Raw genomic sequence first — 16,736 nt, forward strand, 5'->3', positions numbered from 1 at the left:
TGAAGTCACTTTCAGACGTCTGCTGACTGCGATGGTGTTCAGAGGCAAGACTATAGAAACTGTTTTTGGACACCAAACTGTGGACCTGACTGTAGCAATAAATGATGAGACGACCCCCCTTCAAAGGTTTGTGCGATAGTTGTGCATCAGTTTCTCAGGTGGGAGAACTCGCCTGCAGGTCCTGGGTTGTCTCCATCGTACTAGATCCAGCGACTGAAGGGTCGACTCGGCTGCGTGCTTTGGATCAGTGTCACCGCTACGTGCAGCTTTCAGGCCGAGGACTGTGGCTCGTCCAGCAGCAGTGTCTGATAACATGCTGCACCTCCCTGCTTTGTTCCAGCCTGTGCTGACTCATCTCAAAGTTCAGTTCTGGTCTCGTCACTTTGGTGCAGAAGTTTGGAGGCTCGTCTTGTGCGGGTGTTGAAACCATCTCGCTGCTTTCGTGCTGTGAAGTCTGTGTTTCACCTGAAGTAGCCTGAGAAGTTTTCTTTGCTTTCTGGCAGAAACATCAGTACTCTGTCGTCTGACTGTGTTTACTCTGACTCTGGTTTGGAATCAGCAGGACTACTCATCCTCCACTCCTTCGTCAGACACTGAACTCTACTTTTTACATCCTTTGTCTGATTTTTACAGTTCACTTCATCTCGTGAAGCTCTGTTCTTGTCTCCTGGCTCAGCAGCCACTGACTATTTACACAGAAGCACCGTTTATAATTAAACCTGTCACAGCTGTGGAAAGTTACCCTTAATAGTCAAGTAATCCTGACACGTCTGACTCCCACCCATCCTCAAGAAAACATCCACAAAGGACAAAAACCATGTTTCACTTCTGTCATTTTAAGTTCCTCAACACCTGTTTCCACCTGCTTTGACTTAATTGTTGGACCATTCCAGAGTCTGGGGACAACAGCAGAGCGACCCTGTGGTATATAATGGAACTGAGGCTTTAAAACACATATTGTCTATTTTACAGTCAGTCAAAGCAGCTGAGCTCAGACAGGAGAGATGTGCTGTCTTTGCTTTGTACCAGATTTCTAAAAGCCAAAGAAAAGTCCACAAAAGTATCAGGGGTTATTTGTGACAGAAGGAGAGGAACAAGAGTGAAAAGGAAGGTTTAGAAGATGGTGGTGAGACCTGCTGTGATGGTTTGGAGAGGGTGGAGCTGTTCAGAGGAGGTTCGTGGATGTAGTGAAGGAGGACATGCAGAGGGTCAGTGCAATGAATGAGCTGAGACAGGAGGAGGTGGAGGCAGATGAGTCGCTGTGGTGCCCTCCTCACTTCAGAGCCTCCTTTAAAGCGATGTTTACATCTAGAGCAGGGCGATATGACCAAAAATATTTATCACGATATACATTTAAAAATTTGCGATAACGATATAACTGACAATATAATTGACACCAGACAAAATACTTTACAACTCCACAACTTTATTAGTGCAAAAAAACCCCATCAATGTATTTTCACTTAAACAAGCAGCTGTTTTTTATGTGCATTAAAGTTATATAAAAATGTAACAGTGCAAATTCCTCGCTGACAGTTTAACCAAAAGGCATTTCAGTGGAAACTGGCCGACACATCCTCAGCATAACCATGTATAATATGCACAAAACTTAAAAAGAGGTTATACACACACAATACGGTAATATTATGTTTAAGCGCAGTACGTATCACTCCGCCTACGATAGCCGTAATGCTCCGACAATCCATCGAGCGGTGCGGCTTCGTAGCTCAGCAAAGTCGTACTGAAACATTTGACAGATTTTCGAGCGCCGTGCACATAAAATCGTTTCCAGGTCAGTAAACACAACCAGAGTTCATACATAAGGCACACGGGATTATAAGGGGCTCTGTCGACTTTCAGAAAAATCAAAGGATGATTTTAAGTGCGCCGTATTTTCCAAACGATACGGTAATACCGGCCCGCTAGCATGCGCTACCAAAAATAGTGCTTTGTTGTGTATCTGACGGACGAAAGCTAAACCAGTTCCACACCAGTGAAGCTGCAGCATTTTTACAAACCAGTTTTGGTTCATCCGTTTCATTTTACGAAGCTTACTGGAAAAACGACTTAAACTTGTTGGTTAAATCTTTGACTTTAGTTAAAAAGAAAAAGGCTGCTTTTTTTTGTTTCCTTTATGGGAGATTTTGATTTAGTGAGTTAATAACCTGTTAAATTATGTGACCCCATCTTTATATTTTATTTTCACTATGTATGAAAGTTGCTAATATGTAAGAAATATCTGTTCTCTGAATCTGTAATATATGGTGCATTTTGTTTGTATGTTTATATTACTAATAAAAAAATAAAATAAAAAACGTTTCATTTTATGATCCGCTTTCGCTCTTCTCATTCTGCGTCGCCGCAATGTGCGTATGTAAACAAAGGCACTGCGCATGCGCTTTTTACCCATATTCTATCGCGATATTTCATTTTCCTATCGTTGCCCAAAATTACACCGGTATTACCGTGAACGGTATGATATAGCCCAGCCCTATTTACATCTTCCATCGACACAGCTGTGATGTCATGGTGCTCATTAGGACCACTTACGTTTGACTTCAGAGCAGCTTCGGTGAAACACTGACATCGTCAGATGAACTTCAAGAAACCTGACACCTTTAGGAGTGATGCAACAGAATCGTCCGAAACATTTTGTTTGGCTGAAAAAGTGTTTGTAATATTCATCCTCTCACAGATGAGCTGCAGGTACAAACCTCATGAAACCATCTGCACAACAACTAAAGAGACGAGTGGGAAAAACACATCATCTCTAAGTAACAGCAAACTACTGATAATGATAATAAACTGCTCAAGATGTCACCATTAAGCCTGCAGGGGGGGCTCTGTACAGAGGGAAGTTCCCACCCGAGTCAGAATTTGGCCTCATACTGTGAACATTCCCAGAGGCTCAAAAAAGCTGGGAAAAACTAACCTGTCTGCACTTCGAGGTCCTCCCACTCAGTTTTCATATTATAAAGGGAACGCTGTGCATGGCTTCATTAGAAAGGGTCACCACAGCAGGGGCTCCATGTTTGATGCAGCAGATTTTTACACCAGATGCTCCTCCTGGGATTGAATCAGGTGAATGTGTGAACCTCTACAAAACAGAAACGTATCATAGAACAACGAGCTGCTCTGAGGGTTCAGGCTGGACAGTCTGCTGCTGCAGGTGTAAACACCTCAGGTCAGAATTCACCGAAACTCCTGAAAACTTTAGAGAAGGAAAGAAAAAAAATCTGCAAACATTGTTGAGAAACCTTCATGTGTTGTAGTGAGTCCAAGTATTAAAAAAACAGAAGCAATCATTGTGCAGAAATAAAATCTCGCCCTCATTTCCTGTTAGACAATTTTGTCCAAACTGAGGGTGGAGTCCCTCCTGAGGGTCACCAGATTCGTTTTAGAGGGAAAAGCTTCGACTTCTTGGACCTTTGCCCTCTAAAACAATCTTCACTTCCATGCACTCCAGGAGCTGCACATCATCTCCGGCTTCCTACAAACCTCTTATGGAGGTTTTGCAGCTGTGAGGTCAATTATTATTATTATTATTATTATTATTATTAATCCTCACTGTGAGTTTTTGAAAGGAGAAACAGAAAAAGCAGCAAACAGATAAAAAGATGATGGGCTTTATTTTTTATACAAGACACACAAGACATTAAGAAACTTCCTCCGTGTCTAGTTTGTCTCGTCACACAGTCTGAGGAAGAACATCCATCTCTGCAGGAGCGTTTCCTGTGTTTGCTAATTACACTGCGCTCTCATCGTTACCGCCAGAAATCATTTCAGAGTAAGTGCACAGAAACACGTCATACAAATGTGTTCTGACTGACTTTAAGAGACTAATCGAGCCGTTCTGTACCTGAAGCATCAGGGTCAATAATCACATCCAGCACAGGTGCACATCGTCACTGTGTAACCACAGGGTTATTATTTCTGCATTATTTCCCTCTCTGCCCGTCCCCGGTCCTGTGAAACCGTTTCAGCTGCCAGGATGTTTTACTCTACCCGGGAAAAGGTGTTGGAAGTACGAAAGGAGAAACAGAAGGAGGCTGTTGGAGTTAAAGGGAGTCGTGTTGTGTGGAAGGAGAAGTTTGAGGTGCAGAAATGAAGTCCGGCGGCAGAGCTTCAGGCAGCAGAGCTCCTCGATGGCAAACGGGAGGCGGGTCTACGCCATGCTGATGGGAAACAGAGCAGAGAGGAGGAAGGTCAGACTACAAGGTTTACACGTCACCTCATTTCCACCTGCGAGCTCCAGAATCAGAGTTACTGTCCCTCAGAGGCAGGAACAGCTGCAGGCAGTGATCCTGCTTCAAGCGCGCAGGACCAGCCCTCGCTGTCGTGTGAGTACAGGTGTGTTTGTGCGTTACCTGTCGATCAGCGAGTCCCTCATGCTGGTGGCGATGGCGGAGGGCTGCGCCGTGTCACCGAGTCTGAACACGCTCTCGATGACCGACAGCTCCGTGCTGGTTGTGTCCAGGCCGCAGAACGCGCTCCAGTCGTTGACCACCATCCCCGCCGCGATGACCTCGCTGCCCCGGTTCACCGTGCCCGCCTGAACAGGAAGCCGGTGACAAAAATTACAATGCGTCTCGTACCGTCGAGTTCACGTGACGGCGTGCGGGCTGCACTCACCACCAGGGGCACCTGCAGCAGCGACGACAGCTCGTCCTGATCTTCTATCGACGTCTTCGGGTGGACGAGGCCTCCCTGGTTGCTGAACGCGCAGTACGAGCCGACGAGGACCTGCTCCGCTATCGTCTGACGGAAAACCTCCACCTTCAGCGTGTCCGCCAGGATCTCCTCTGTCTCCTGGGAACAGAGTGAGTGTCAGCATGAACCCGGGGAAAACCATACTGCTCTCACAGCCACAGATTGTTGTATTCACTTCCACCACACACAAACACGGCGCTGTTCGCTCTCAAGCTTTAATTTAATGTTTGACATAAAACGCTGGCTGTCGTCCTCTTTGGTTTTTTCAATGACCTCAGTGCGCCATTATTGAATCTCTCTCTGTACAAACACACAGTGTGAGCAGCATACAAGCAGCTTTCAGGTGCATTACCTCCACCTTCTGGCAGCTGTAGCACATTACACCCCATCAGGCGGCTAAAAACAAGGCAAACCTGTTTCACACTATCTGATAAATCAGGCCTCTCTTGAGACATTTTTTAGGTCCTGTTGTGTACCCTTGTACTTGCGCCTCTGCAACAGGAAGTGGATCACCTCCAGTGTCCAAGTGTTGATTCCTCAACTGATTTTCATTTTTGGGAAGTGGATGAAGTTGCACGGGGACAAATACGGCGAGACGTCAGCGAGGACCGTGACACAGCTCCTGCACTGAGCCGGCTGAGAAAGCACGAGCCAGAGTTTCAGGTCACATGCCTCAGATGTCTCACTCTCACGCTTTATTTACAGCGCAGACGTCCGCCCTCCAGAAACCAAACTACAGGATGTACAGCAGCGGTCCCCAACCTTTGAGCCACAGACAGTTTAATGTCAGACAATATTTTCACGGACCGGCCTTGAAGGTGTCGCGGATAATTACAACAAAACAAAATGATACGACCGAGACAAGAGCTGTGGTATTCTGTAAATATAATAATAAACACGAATTTACTGTGTAACTTTATTAGCAGCGCCCTCCTGAAACGCACCAACAACACTGAGGGTAACATCCTCCTCTCTGCCCCTTAATGCTCTCTGGTCGCTATGGTAACATGTGAATATTTCTTTCAAAATAAGACAACACGGGAAAAGACCCAGGGAAACCGAGTTAACGATAAAAACCCTGAAACCCATAAATCTCACACCTCTCAACTCTCGCGGGTCGGCACCAAACGACTCACAGAGGGGGCGGGGCCCGGGGACCGCTGCTGCAGACCTCAGTAAATGTGACGGTTTCGGACGGTGTCTGAAGCGCTGACAGAGTTCAGACTCTGAGTCAGTCTCCACTCAATTTCACTCAGTGTGGCAGGACACAAAGACCAAACAGCACACAGTGATAACGGCACACTGTCATCTTCAATCGATGATGCAAACCCAGAGGAAAGATAAAAAACGGCGGGTGTCCTCCTGGTCTCCCTCCTCCTGGCCTCCCTCCTCAGCTGAAACCTTCCGGTTTGGAAACTTTGGACTCTTTCTTGTGAAATCTGCTCAGAGCCAAACGAGGATCCTCGATATGAAACAGAGGAAGATGCTTGTGCACAGACTGGGCTGTGGGAGGCGGGACTTCCAGCTGCCTGGCTGTTAACTAAGAACCTCTGACTCAGCTAAATTTCAATAAAGTGTTTTTTTTTCTCAAATGAACATCTGCTCGACTATTTTGGTCAGGACTGAAATGACGATTGTCCTCCAAGTTGGAAAAATTAGTGAAATTTTAAAAAGAGTTAAATGAATTTATTTAAGCTTTAATTCTAATTGGAAAAATCATTTAGTGAACTAAACCTGCTGCAGTGTGGCAGGTGGTGACCTTTAAGGAAGAGGATGAGCTGAAGAATATTTTGAATACAGTGTCTGTAGAGTAAATGCACAGCCTGAAACATTAAACCGAAACAGCTTGAAAAAAATATCTGAGTGAACTGAATGAGGTTGTTAGAAGCTTCACAGGCGAGTACAGAAGAGTTTCATATTTTACTTCACTAATTTAAGTAAAACGTGAATTATTCCAGCCAAACAAAACGATGTAACCCTCAGAACAGCCGAGGGATGGGGCGCGTTTGATTGTCTCACCCTGTCAAGGTCGGGATGGACCAGCGCGACGTAGTCATTGCAGGCGATGACGTTACCAAGCGCGGACAGCCTCTCCTCGACTCTCTGGATCCTCACGGTGTCTGGGAGGCAGTTTCTGATGTGCTGCAGCTCCTGGTCTGTCGTGTTGTTGGGAACCAGGAGGCCGTGACGATTTCCTGAACAAACGGGAACGAGTCGAGTGAGTCTGACTGCAGCGGTCCGAGCACAGAGGAGTGCGACGGCCATGTTTAAAGATGAAGGCAGGCAGTGGTGTGTTGTGAGGGATGCATACACTGCACACATTTATCCAGCTTTACTCACCCACACACATCCTCCCGATGATGCGACAGCCTGCTATGGAAGCGTGAACCACTGGGATGGTTTCTGACAGCTCCCCTTCAAACACACTGAACACACAACATCAGATTACTTCCAACAGACGAGGAAAATATACGTCAACAAGAACCAAGTGAAACACTGATATCAGTGATCACCATCAGTAGCCACGAGGCTTCCACTTTGTTGGACTTTCATCTCTGCTTTTTGCAGATGCTGTGGCTCTGTTGGTGGCCTCCAGCTCACACTGGAGCGTTAGCTGCAGAGTCTGAAGCAACAGAAATGAGAATCAGCACCTCCAAGTCTGAAGCCACAGTCCTCAGCAAGAAAAGGGCGGAGTGCCCATTCCGGGAAGGAGTTACTGCCCCAACTGGAGGAGCTTAAATATTTCAGGGTCTTCACAAGTGAGAGGAGGGAGGAGTGGGAGATGACAGATGGACTGACGCAGCGTTAGCAGCGACGTGGATGCTGTACCGGTCTGTTCTGGTGAACAGAGACCTGAGTGTGAAAGTGAAGCTGTTGAATTGGTGGCAGATCTACACCTCCACCCTCACCTACAGGTTCTGGGTAGTGACTGAAAGAATCACACTGTCACACGGTCAGGGACTCTGAGTAGAGCCGCTGTTCCTCCTCATTGAAAGGAGCCAGGTGAGGCGTTCTACAGGGAGGAGGCCTGGGGGAGGAGGCCTGGGGGCGGAGCCAGGGAACGCCTAGGTGTTTACCAAAGTGGTGATGGATGGAGATTATTAAGTTTATTATTATAACACAGCTGACTGAGACCGGAGCACCTGGACTGACTCCGGTAGCAGGAAACACACCTCGTTATATAAAGGCTGAGGAATGTGACGCACCTTGATGACATCTGGCTGTAACTTTGGGTCCCAACTTCACCTCAAAGTTGTCAAAGTGTGGCGCTTGTTCAAAGGTGAACTCACCTGTAGAAGTTCTCGGAGCCGCCGATGGCCACCAGGCAGTACGTGTTGGTCAGTTTGGCGAAGCAGCCGATCTCGTTGTTTTTCTCAAAGGCGGCTCTCACAGCCATGATGAAGACGGAGGAAGAGGTGGATGATTTACCTGTGAAACACCTGAAAACCAGCAGTGACGGTTTATAGCCCGAAGTCACACCTGTCTGTCTGTTTACCTGGATATTTACGAGCGCTGACAACCAGCTAACTGGCTAACTAACCGGCTACTTTCCCTCAGGTTAGCTTTCAGACCGGAAACGGTCTCATTAAAACGTTTTTAAAATCACTGGACACCCTAAACGTCACACGCCGTGACGTCAGTTCTTCAATAACTTGGTAAAATTTACGTGAAAAGAGGAGAAATCACCTGAAACAGACTCGTGGCCTCCAAACATGCGATGTGGTGCCGTGCCTCAACCCCACGTGTTCACTTCCGCTTCGGGGTTAACGTGGTGACGTAAGACGTAACACGTGTTTTTTTTTTTCACTTTTAAAACAAACAGCGGTTCCCTCTTTAAAAATCTTAATATATCTTTGTTTTTATTTACTGTCAAGCTGGATTCAAATATTTTTTTATTGTTTCGTTTTAATTTTTTTATTTTATGTCTCATTCATAAAGTCCGTCCAAAAACACTGACGTGTCTCTTTTCGTTCCCGAACGTCCACAAACTGCTGTTTGTTAATAATAAACACAATAAATTATTTTTTTTATTCATTGTTTTTGAAAGTGACGATTCATTTTATTATGGTCCCAATGCAAAGCATGAAATTATCTGTTGCTTTATAAATATTGCTAGTTTCTGACCTTTGACCCTAGTTTGACTTTTACCCATTACTTTTAGAATAGAACAGAATAGAATAGCTTTCATTGTCACTGTTACAAGAACAATGAAAGGCTGTTTGGCATTTCTCTATGTGTGGGAAGTACACAATAGCGTAAGTATTTACACAATCACAGACAAATTTACATTTACACAAGAAAGATATGGACAAGTTATACATACACCTGCAAACATACACGCACATACATACATATGTATATATACATGTATGCATGCGTACATACATACACACACATATTTCCGCATACACGCATACATATATATACATACACATACATGCCATCATTCGTTAAATACATTAAATAAAGTCCTGAGAAGTTTTAGTCGTGTAAAGCTACAATACACTAATGATGTAAAACTGGAATAAATGCAGAAAACTGCAAAATTAAATGCAAAACTACACCGAAAGATACATTCAAAATAATAAGTGTGGTATTAAAATGATAATTATTACCTCTGTTACTGTCTCATACTGTCACCGTGCCTCACGCAGAGCGAGGCTCTGTGGTTAAACAGTCTTGGGCTAAAGTTTTGTCGGTGGCACAAATTCTATGTTTCAGACACTTTGCTGCTTCACTTTTAAATCTAGATTGTTTCTGATACATCTCTGAGATATCAAAAGAATAATCATGATTGTCTTTTTAAAAAAGAACTTTATTGTCATTTAAATGAAATGTATGCAGAGTCAGTGTTTAGTGTGGACCCTTCTTCCCATCCCATGATGAGCAGCTGTTTTTATACAGAAACAAAATCATGTCAATTATGAATTCATTTCTGACACTAAATTATTACACATTCAGGTTTGTTTTTTTAATTTCATATTAATAATCTGTGCTGTTCTGGATGATCTGAAATGAAGGTGTTCTGCCTTCTAAGTTATTTAGTTATTTTTCCAGCAGGTTTTTACACCATGTCTCTGTGCCTGCGAGCGCGTGCACGAGCACAGGAGGAGGCAACATGAAAAAAAATCTTTAAACTGTTTTTTCTTCCTCAACAACCTGCATAGCAACCGCCATCCTCCTCCTCCTCCGTCCTCGTGCTGCGCCGTGGTTTGCTCTCTCAGCCTATCACGTCGGCCTCTCCGCGTGACGTCTTGTTTTGGTGACACTTCCATTAGCTCACCACCTGCGTGACGTCACAGCAGCAGGTTGGTAGAGATGGGTGTGGGGTGGGTTACCAGGGCGGAGGGAACAAAGAGCGGCAGAGAGAAGTAAGAGGTATCACTCCGCCCCAGCGTTAAAGTCTGTTTATACCTGCGCAGGTGCGCCCAGTGTGCCTGATGCGGGCACAGAGTGCATTTAGACTTCCATCTTCATGTGAAGTGTTTCCAAAAGTTTCCTCACAGAAATATAAAAACATCCGAGGACCTGTCACAGCCAACGATCCACCTCATCTTTGGACAAGAGCAGTGTTGGTCAAGTTACTTGAAAAAAGTAATCAGTAACTAATTACTGATTACTTCCCCCAAAAAGTAATCACGTTACTTTACTGATTACTTATTTTCAAAAGTAATTAATTACTTAGTTACTTAGTTACTTTTTAAAAACACGATTTACAACCTGAAGAGGTGATAAAGTGATAGATTTTTCAGCCTAATTCTACTTCCTGCATAATCCATCATACAAAATGTAATCAAATGGAAAAGTCTCTTTTTAAAACTTGTTTTATTAGTTTTAATCTTTTAACTTTATGCATCAAGCAAACATTTAATTATATGCAACATTCTCTGAGTTGAATAAATTAGTTTAACATTTAAACCTATTTCCTGCACATTCCAGCTCATAAAATAAAATATTTTTTGTGTTTACACTCAGTCTTTCAAATAGATGCAAGTAAAACACAGCAGAAAATAAATAAAGTTGTACGACTCAGCGGTCCTGTTGCTCTATTTTCACCTGTAAAGCAGGAGTGGGGCAGGCGGAGGTTTACCCTGGTGCAGGTGTGCCGCGGTCAGTGGAAGAATCCGCGAGTTTCTCTGTGAGTTTCCCATTACGTCGTAGCTACTCGGTGCTTGTTGGAAGTTTAGGGGGTTTTTTTCGCTGTAAAAAGAAGTTTTCTTCCCACGCACAGCGGACACTAATGTTTTTGTCACTTTTTATGGAATCAAACTCAAAGTAAGGTCAGTACTTCCACGCTTTAAACGCTGCACGCTCATACTCTCTCTGCACTCGATATGTGATCCACTGTTGATCTGCACACAGCTGTTGTCACGAACGTCGCACTCGCTTACGTCACTGTCGTGAGACATTCTCGCAAAAAATCACGGTTTTAGTAACGCGGCGTGCTTACGGGAAAGTAACAGTAATCTAATTACCTTTTGTGCAATGGTAATCCCTTACATCGTTACTGCCCATCTCTGGAGAAGAGTCTCTCTTTGGACCTCTGAAGGGTTGAATAAACACGCCCAGGCAGACGTTAGAGGAGCTTAAAGAGCTTTTTCTCTGTTTATGGATATTTTAAGTTTCTATTTTCACTTATTTTGCATCTATTTTTTCACCGTTTTCATCTCATTGTTTGTATCATTTTGCACGTCTCTGGTTTGCTATTTGTGGTCATTTTTTGTCTGGAGTTTTACTGCTGTGATCACTCAGTGTCTGATGTCAGTTGTTGTTGGCGTGTCCTTGTCATAAATTCTATTTTTGTCTATTTTCAATCACTCTGGTCTCTTTGTGATCATTTTGCAGAAATCTTTTGTTCTTTACTTTGTTGTTTGTGTTTTGTGTGTTCAGCTTGGTCTGTTTTTTTTTCTCTTTGTTTGTATCTTTGATCACAACAATACGTTTTCTGTCTTTTACTGTGGAAGTCTATGGGGCTGCCACGCTGCTGCCTCTGCTGGACGTAAGAGGAATTGCAGATTGCGGCACTTCCGCGTTGGCTTGGAGATTTCCGAGGAGTGATCCTTCTTCCTCCATCAGGATCTCCACAGCCTTCACTCCGCCGACACGTCGATCGGGATTCTCTGCCTGGAAACATCGCAAACTAATCGGAACCGGCGGCCGACACAGACGGAGCGGTCTCGCGGGCTTCGTGGGGGTCGATTAGGTGGGCTAAAATTAATCTGTGCTCCCCGAGCGGCTTTCGGAGCTCCTGTGCTCTCTGCAGGCGAAGCGATCAGATGTAAACATGTTTGCAGGCTGGAGCGGACCCACACGTGTCACCAACACGGAGTTAGAAAGCCTGAAACACGCGTGATCCCCTCATAATGGGTGACACACGATGCTTAAACAGTCAGGACATGTTTGGTGTTTGTAATGAGGAGCAGGCCGTGGAGGTCTGATGAGGCACAGCTACACAGACACAAACAAACACACTTCTGGTTCCGGGGTTGTCCTCTTAGACTCCGCCCACATCTGCACAGGTGTTCCTGCAGAAGGGAAACATGAACCTGCAGCAGCTTGGGCGTGGTCTTTGAGTTCGCGCGCCTTTAGTTTTCATGCATCTTTTCAGTCATCGGTCTGTTTTTGTTGTTTTGCGTGTATTTTAAGTCTATTTGTGGTCATTCAAGCCTATTTTTAGACATTTGAGTGTCTTTGTTCTCGGTTTGTGTCTGTTTGTGCAAATTTTGCACCAGTTTTTAATTGTTCTGTGTCCCTGACGTCATTTCTACCAATTTTTAGTCATTTTGAGGCTCTTTCTGGCTGTTTTGTATGCAGTTTAAGTTGTTTTTGTATCTCTTTATACTGATTTAAAGTCTTTTTCATCTCATTTTCAGTTCTTGAGTCATCATTTTTGTTTTTTCTTAGTCATTTGTTTCTGCCTCCCACAGACTGCTTTCTTTGAGATAACTGGCAGGCTGACAGTTCGAGTCTGAGCCAAAGCCAGCATGTGTGATTTAATCTGATCATGTACAACATTAAGCACTTTTATAATCATAAACCTTTGCTGCAGTATTTCCAGTAGACATCAGAGATTTCTGGTCTTGTTTTTTACAGAAAAGGCTGATGTGGGATTTTAACCTGCGTATCGTATATCAACGAATAAAGAAGCTGGAAACATTCAGCACATTTACAGTAAAAATATTAAAGTCGTGGATCTATTACGCATGAAGCAGCGTCTAACGTCTGTCAGCTAACGCCACACAGTCCTGAATCGGTGACAGCCGTTCATCAGAGCAGAGAGAGAATAAAACTGAGGCAAACTCACTCTGGCTTTAATCGAATCAGTAATGCAGATAGGCTGTAATTAATCTGCTGCTGAGAGATTATTTATCTTAATTATTTCCTAGTGGGTGGACCCCATTCGTGCCAAAAGTCTTTCATTACTGACAGAAAAAAAGCGAGAACTGAAGTCAGCATGGTTTGTGAGGCGGTGTTCGAGTATAGCAGCATTCAGAGAGACGGCCTTCTGTGTAACTTTGGTCTCTTTGTTGTCACTTTGTTCATTTTTTGTTGTTTTGCAGAAATATTGAGTCTTTTTGCATTTCGTCACAGTCATTTTCAGTCTCTTTGTGGTCTTTTTGCACCTGTTTTGTGTCATTTTTTCTTTTTTAAGTTGTTTTACAGAAAATCTTTTTGGTTTTTCTGCATTTTGTCATTTTATGTCTCCTAGATGTCACTTTGTCGTCTTTGATGTTGGTTTCTGTCTGTTTTTAGTCATTTTGTGCCTCATTGTGATCATTTTTGTGCATGTTTTGTGTCTGTTTTCAGTCAGCTTGCCTCTTTGTGCTCATTTAAAATCATTTTGCATTCACCGTTGGTCTCTGTGGAGTTGTCAGATCGGAGGTACCTGCCACAGCGTTATGCTGTTGCAGCCAGCAGCTGCTTTCTGTGGGTCACATGTAGTTTTGTGTTCAGATGGGAGCCCTCGGGCTGTGGAAAAGCCGAATCGGTTTGTCGTGAGCTGAAGAGGGCAGCGGCAGAGATAAGGAGGCGCACAAGTCAAAACAAAACAATATCTGAGAGGAGGGAGCTATTTTTAGCTCGGCTTTCTCTCCGGCTGTGATCCGTGCTGCACAGAGTCGAGGAGGGAAGCGAGGCGACCGCTCTGAATGCTGATCGAGACACTCTGAAGTTCAGCTATGAAACACACGTCGCTGTGATGAGTTTGTTCCATTTTAACGGGACTGCTTTCTGACATGACTCATTTCTAACCCATTAATGAGAAGAACTTTGGGGGTTGCCAGATTATTTGAATCGTCAGGTCAGCTCTGTGAATAAAGCCAGTAAACAGCAGATTTATGAATATCTTTATTTATCCAGGAACAAGTATCATGATCCTTTTTTTGTGGTATAGTTCTATAAAAATGGAACGTGGCCGCCGCACCATCACCTGTTGGTTTGTGGCGTCCTAATATGAAGACTCAGGTTGGGCATTTTCCACTTTGTGTTTCGAAGCCGCTTCCTCACTGACCAACAACATGTCCCCAAAACATCTGTTTCTTGGAGCTGCCATCACTTAAGAAATGGGCCTGAATGTCTTGGCCCAACTGGAGTCGATGGCTGTTTTGATGGAGGTCGCTGCCATGATGTCACCTGTTGGTTTCTGAAGTCACGTTTTGAACTTTTATGAGGCGCCTGATGGCAGCAAGCAACTCTTAATATATGCAAAACAAACCAAAGTACACAAATCTCCAGTAAAGCTCTTTTTTATCTACTTGGTTCAGATGAAAGGTGTTTGAAACGAAGCCATCAGCATTTTTACTGTTAAAACAATCCAGCTGTTCTCTTTCTTTCTTTGTGCTCCACTTTAACGCTCATCCAGCAGATGAGCCTCCTCTGGTGTTAGATTTAGATCTGGGCCAAAGGAGAGGCTCATAATCACATTTATGTGAAAATTATCACAAGTTACTGCCTCGGGGTCCGGCCAGAAGGCCACAGTCATTACACATTTGTGAGGCAGTTAATATCTTCTTGTTTTACTGCCGCCGTTTCTTCCACTGGCTCGCCGGCGGTGTTAGAGACTCCGTTTGTCTCTGTGCCGTGAATGAAAAGTGTGAAAATATTCAGCAGCATTTTGTTCTCGTTTGTTCCAGAAACGTCCCAGCTGTCCCCGAGCTGGTGCTCATGCGTCTGAGTCTGGAGCGTCTGGAGCCGCAGGCCGACCAATCAGAAGCTGAACGATTAGTTCAGTTGTTTTTCTCTAAGGTTGAATCATATTTAACATCAGCACTTCTTAACGGTAGGACTCGGTCACACAGACCGGTCTGCAAACATCTGGCAGCCGCCGGCCGTTGCAGCGGTTGCCCATAGTTTATTTGGGTGACACCAACCAAAGCAAGCGGGTGGAGGTTATTGGTACAGCACCATCCTCCAGCAGCTTCCAGCAACCGTCACCAACCAGGGCACAAACATCCCAGCGCTGCTGTGGCTCCACAGGACGTCAGCAGCAGGTGTAGATGCTGCTTCCTGTTACCAGACAGAACTGGCTCTGGTTCGGCCTTCAGGGGAGGACTGCAGAGGAACTCTCAGATCTGAGTGGATGAGACTGCATGATTTATTCAGACTCTCCAAACAGCTTCTGTTCAGCCAGTTAATGAACTTAGCAGCGTTTATGCTTTTAGCTGATGATGGCGGTGTTTTCTTACTGTTCCAGCTCGTGAAGCACCGACACACTCGTGTGCTTTATCGTCAGGGTAACACGATGCTGAAAAGCCCTTCTGGTTATGTGTAATTTCCCAGCATGCATTACACATGGCCGGGAAAGCCTGGGCAGCTCACGGCGATCGTGTTGAGCAGAGTAAGATGATCCCTCGAGCTGCGTCCGGCGAGCTGATTGTGTTTGTCTGATTGGATTGGTGTCCTGGACGGGATTAGGGATGTCCGAGCTGATAACCAGGAGTGGCGGTGATGTCTGCTGTCCTCTTCCTCTCCGTCTGTATCTCTCTTCCTCGCTATCAAGGCCTTTCTATCTCTGTCCTCTCCCCGTCTCATTTCACCCTCCACTGCATACATTGCACCGCCTCTTCAGTTTAGATAGAAGAAGAGTTTGTGGGTAACAAGCCTTTGACTTTTCACCCTCTTCACTCTGCGGTTTCTTTCAACCTGCCATATTTGCTATTTAGTAACCCCAATTAAATGATAAAACTTCTCAGGTAGTCACTGCTCCGTCTTCTCATTCGGCTCTGACTGAAACCAAAAGCTCTTTTTAGTGTTTTCCTTCTGTAAGTCCTTTAACCTCAGCTTCCACCTGTGTGTTTTTCCTCAGGCGGGACTCTTTTTCATGACCAAAGATGGGAAGTGATCAGAGCCACGAGAGGAAGGCTGAGGAGGCCGAGAAGGAAACTGAAAAACACGAGCAGTGTGACACAACTGAGGACGCGACTCCTGAAGGTAAACGCTCGACTCCACGATGGAAGCACAGCGATGTGTTTGTTCTCCTGCGTTCACGCCAAGAATCTGGTGTATTTTTAGTAACTGCTGACCTGTAATTATAAAAAAGATTGTTTCCTTTCAGAAGAGGTCGTACTCAGATTTTCATTTTACAGAAGTAAAATGTCACCGCGCACTGAAATTCATGCAAATTTCAACATTTTTGAAACGTGTTTCTCTTCCACAGAGGTGCCAGGAGAGCTGCCCCAGTGCAGGATGGGAAACAGGAGGGTGGACAGCATGTGTTTCATGATCTCGTGCACTAACTGGTACTGAACTGGTCCCCGTGTGTTGGGCTCGTGATGAAACAGACGCACACTGGAGGATCTGTCTGCGTCTGTGCTGCTACAACAACAAATGCACCGGACTTCACTTTCCTTCAACTCGAAAACAAGACTAATGATAAGAGGAAGGGATGGAAAAGGATTTCAAACGATGGGTCACAAGAGTCGTGGACTGTGTGGGAGATGCTTGGATTTCTGGTCATGCCAATAAAGACTGAACAAAAGTAAAGAAGTGTTGCTCGTCATGCTCTGTGGGTCAGAGAGACGCGAGAG

The 16,736-nt window shown here is 44.7% G+C and overlaps 1 protein-coding gene and 1 long non-coding RNA gene across 2 annotated transcripts; one reads left to right on the forward strand and one right to left on the reverse strand.

Annotated features, from left to right (window-relative positions):
• Window positions 1–3,610: 3,610 nt before the first annotated feature.
• On the reverse strand, window positions 3,611–8,503 carry eif6 (eukaryotic translation initiation factor 6). Its single transcript, XM_080891518.1, has 7 exons — window positions 8,398–8,503; window positions 8,001–8,150; window positions 7,051–7,136; window positions 6,730–6,905; window positions 4,633–4,809; window positions 4,368–4,552; window positions 3,611–4,175 (listed from the first exon to the last, which is right to left on the reverse strand). Exons 2-7 carry the CDS (start codon window positions 8,105–8,107, stop codon window positions 4,166–4,168), a joined length of 741 nt encoding a protein of 246 aa, XP_080747644.1. The 5' UTR covers window positions 8,108–8,150; window positions 8,398–8,503; the 3' UTR covers window positions 3,611–4,165.
• Window positions 8,504–11,758: 3,255 nt separating this feature from the next.
• On the forward strand, window positions 11,759–16,677 carry LOC308403406. The gene is made up of 3 exons (XR_013972904.1): window positions 11,759–11,914; window positions 16,016–16,140; window positions 16,367–16,677. It is a non-coding gene; the product is annotated as an uncharacterized lncRNA (long non-coding RNA).
• Window positions 16,678–16,736: the final 59 nt, after the last annotated feature.

Source organism: Rhamphochromis sp. 'chilingali', assembly GCF_963969265.1.
Source record: "Rhamphochromis sp. 'chilingali' genome assembly, chromosome: 9".
Taxonomy (NCBI): domain Eukaryota; kingdom Metazoa; phylum Chordata; class Actinopteri; order Cichliformes; family Cichlidae; genus Rhamphochromis; species Rhamphochromis sp. 'chilingali'.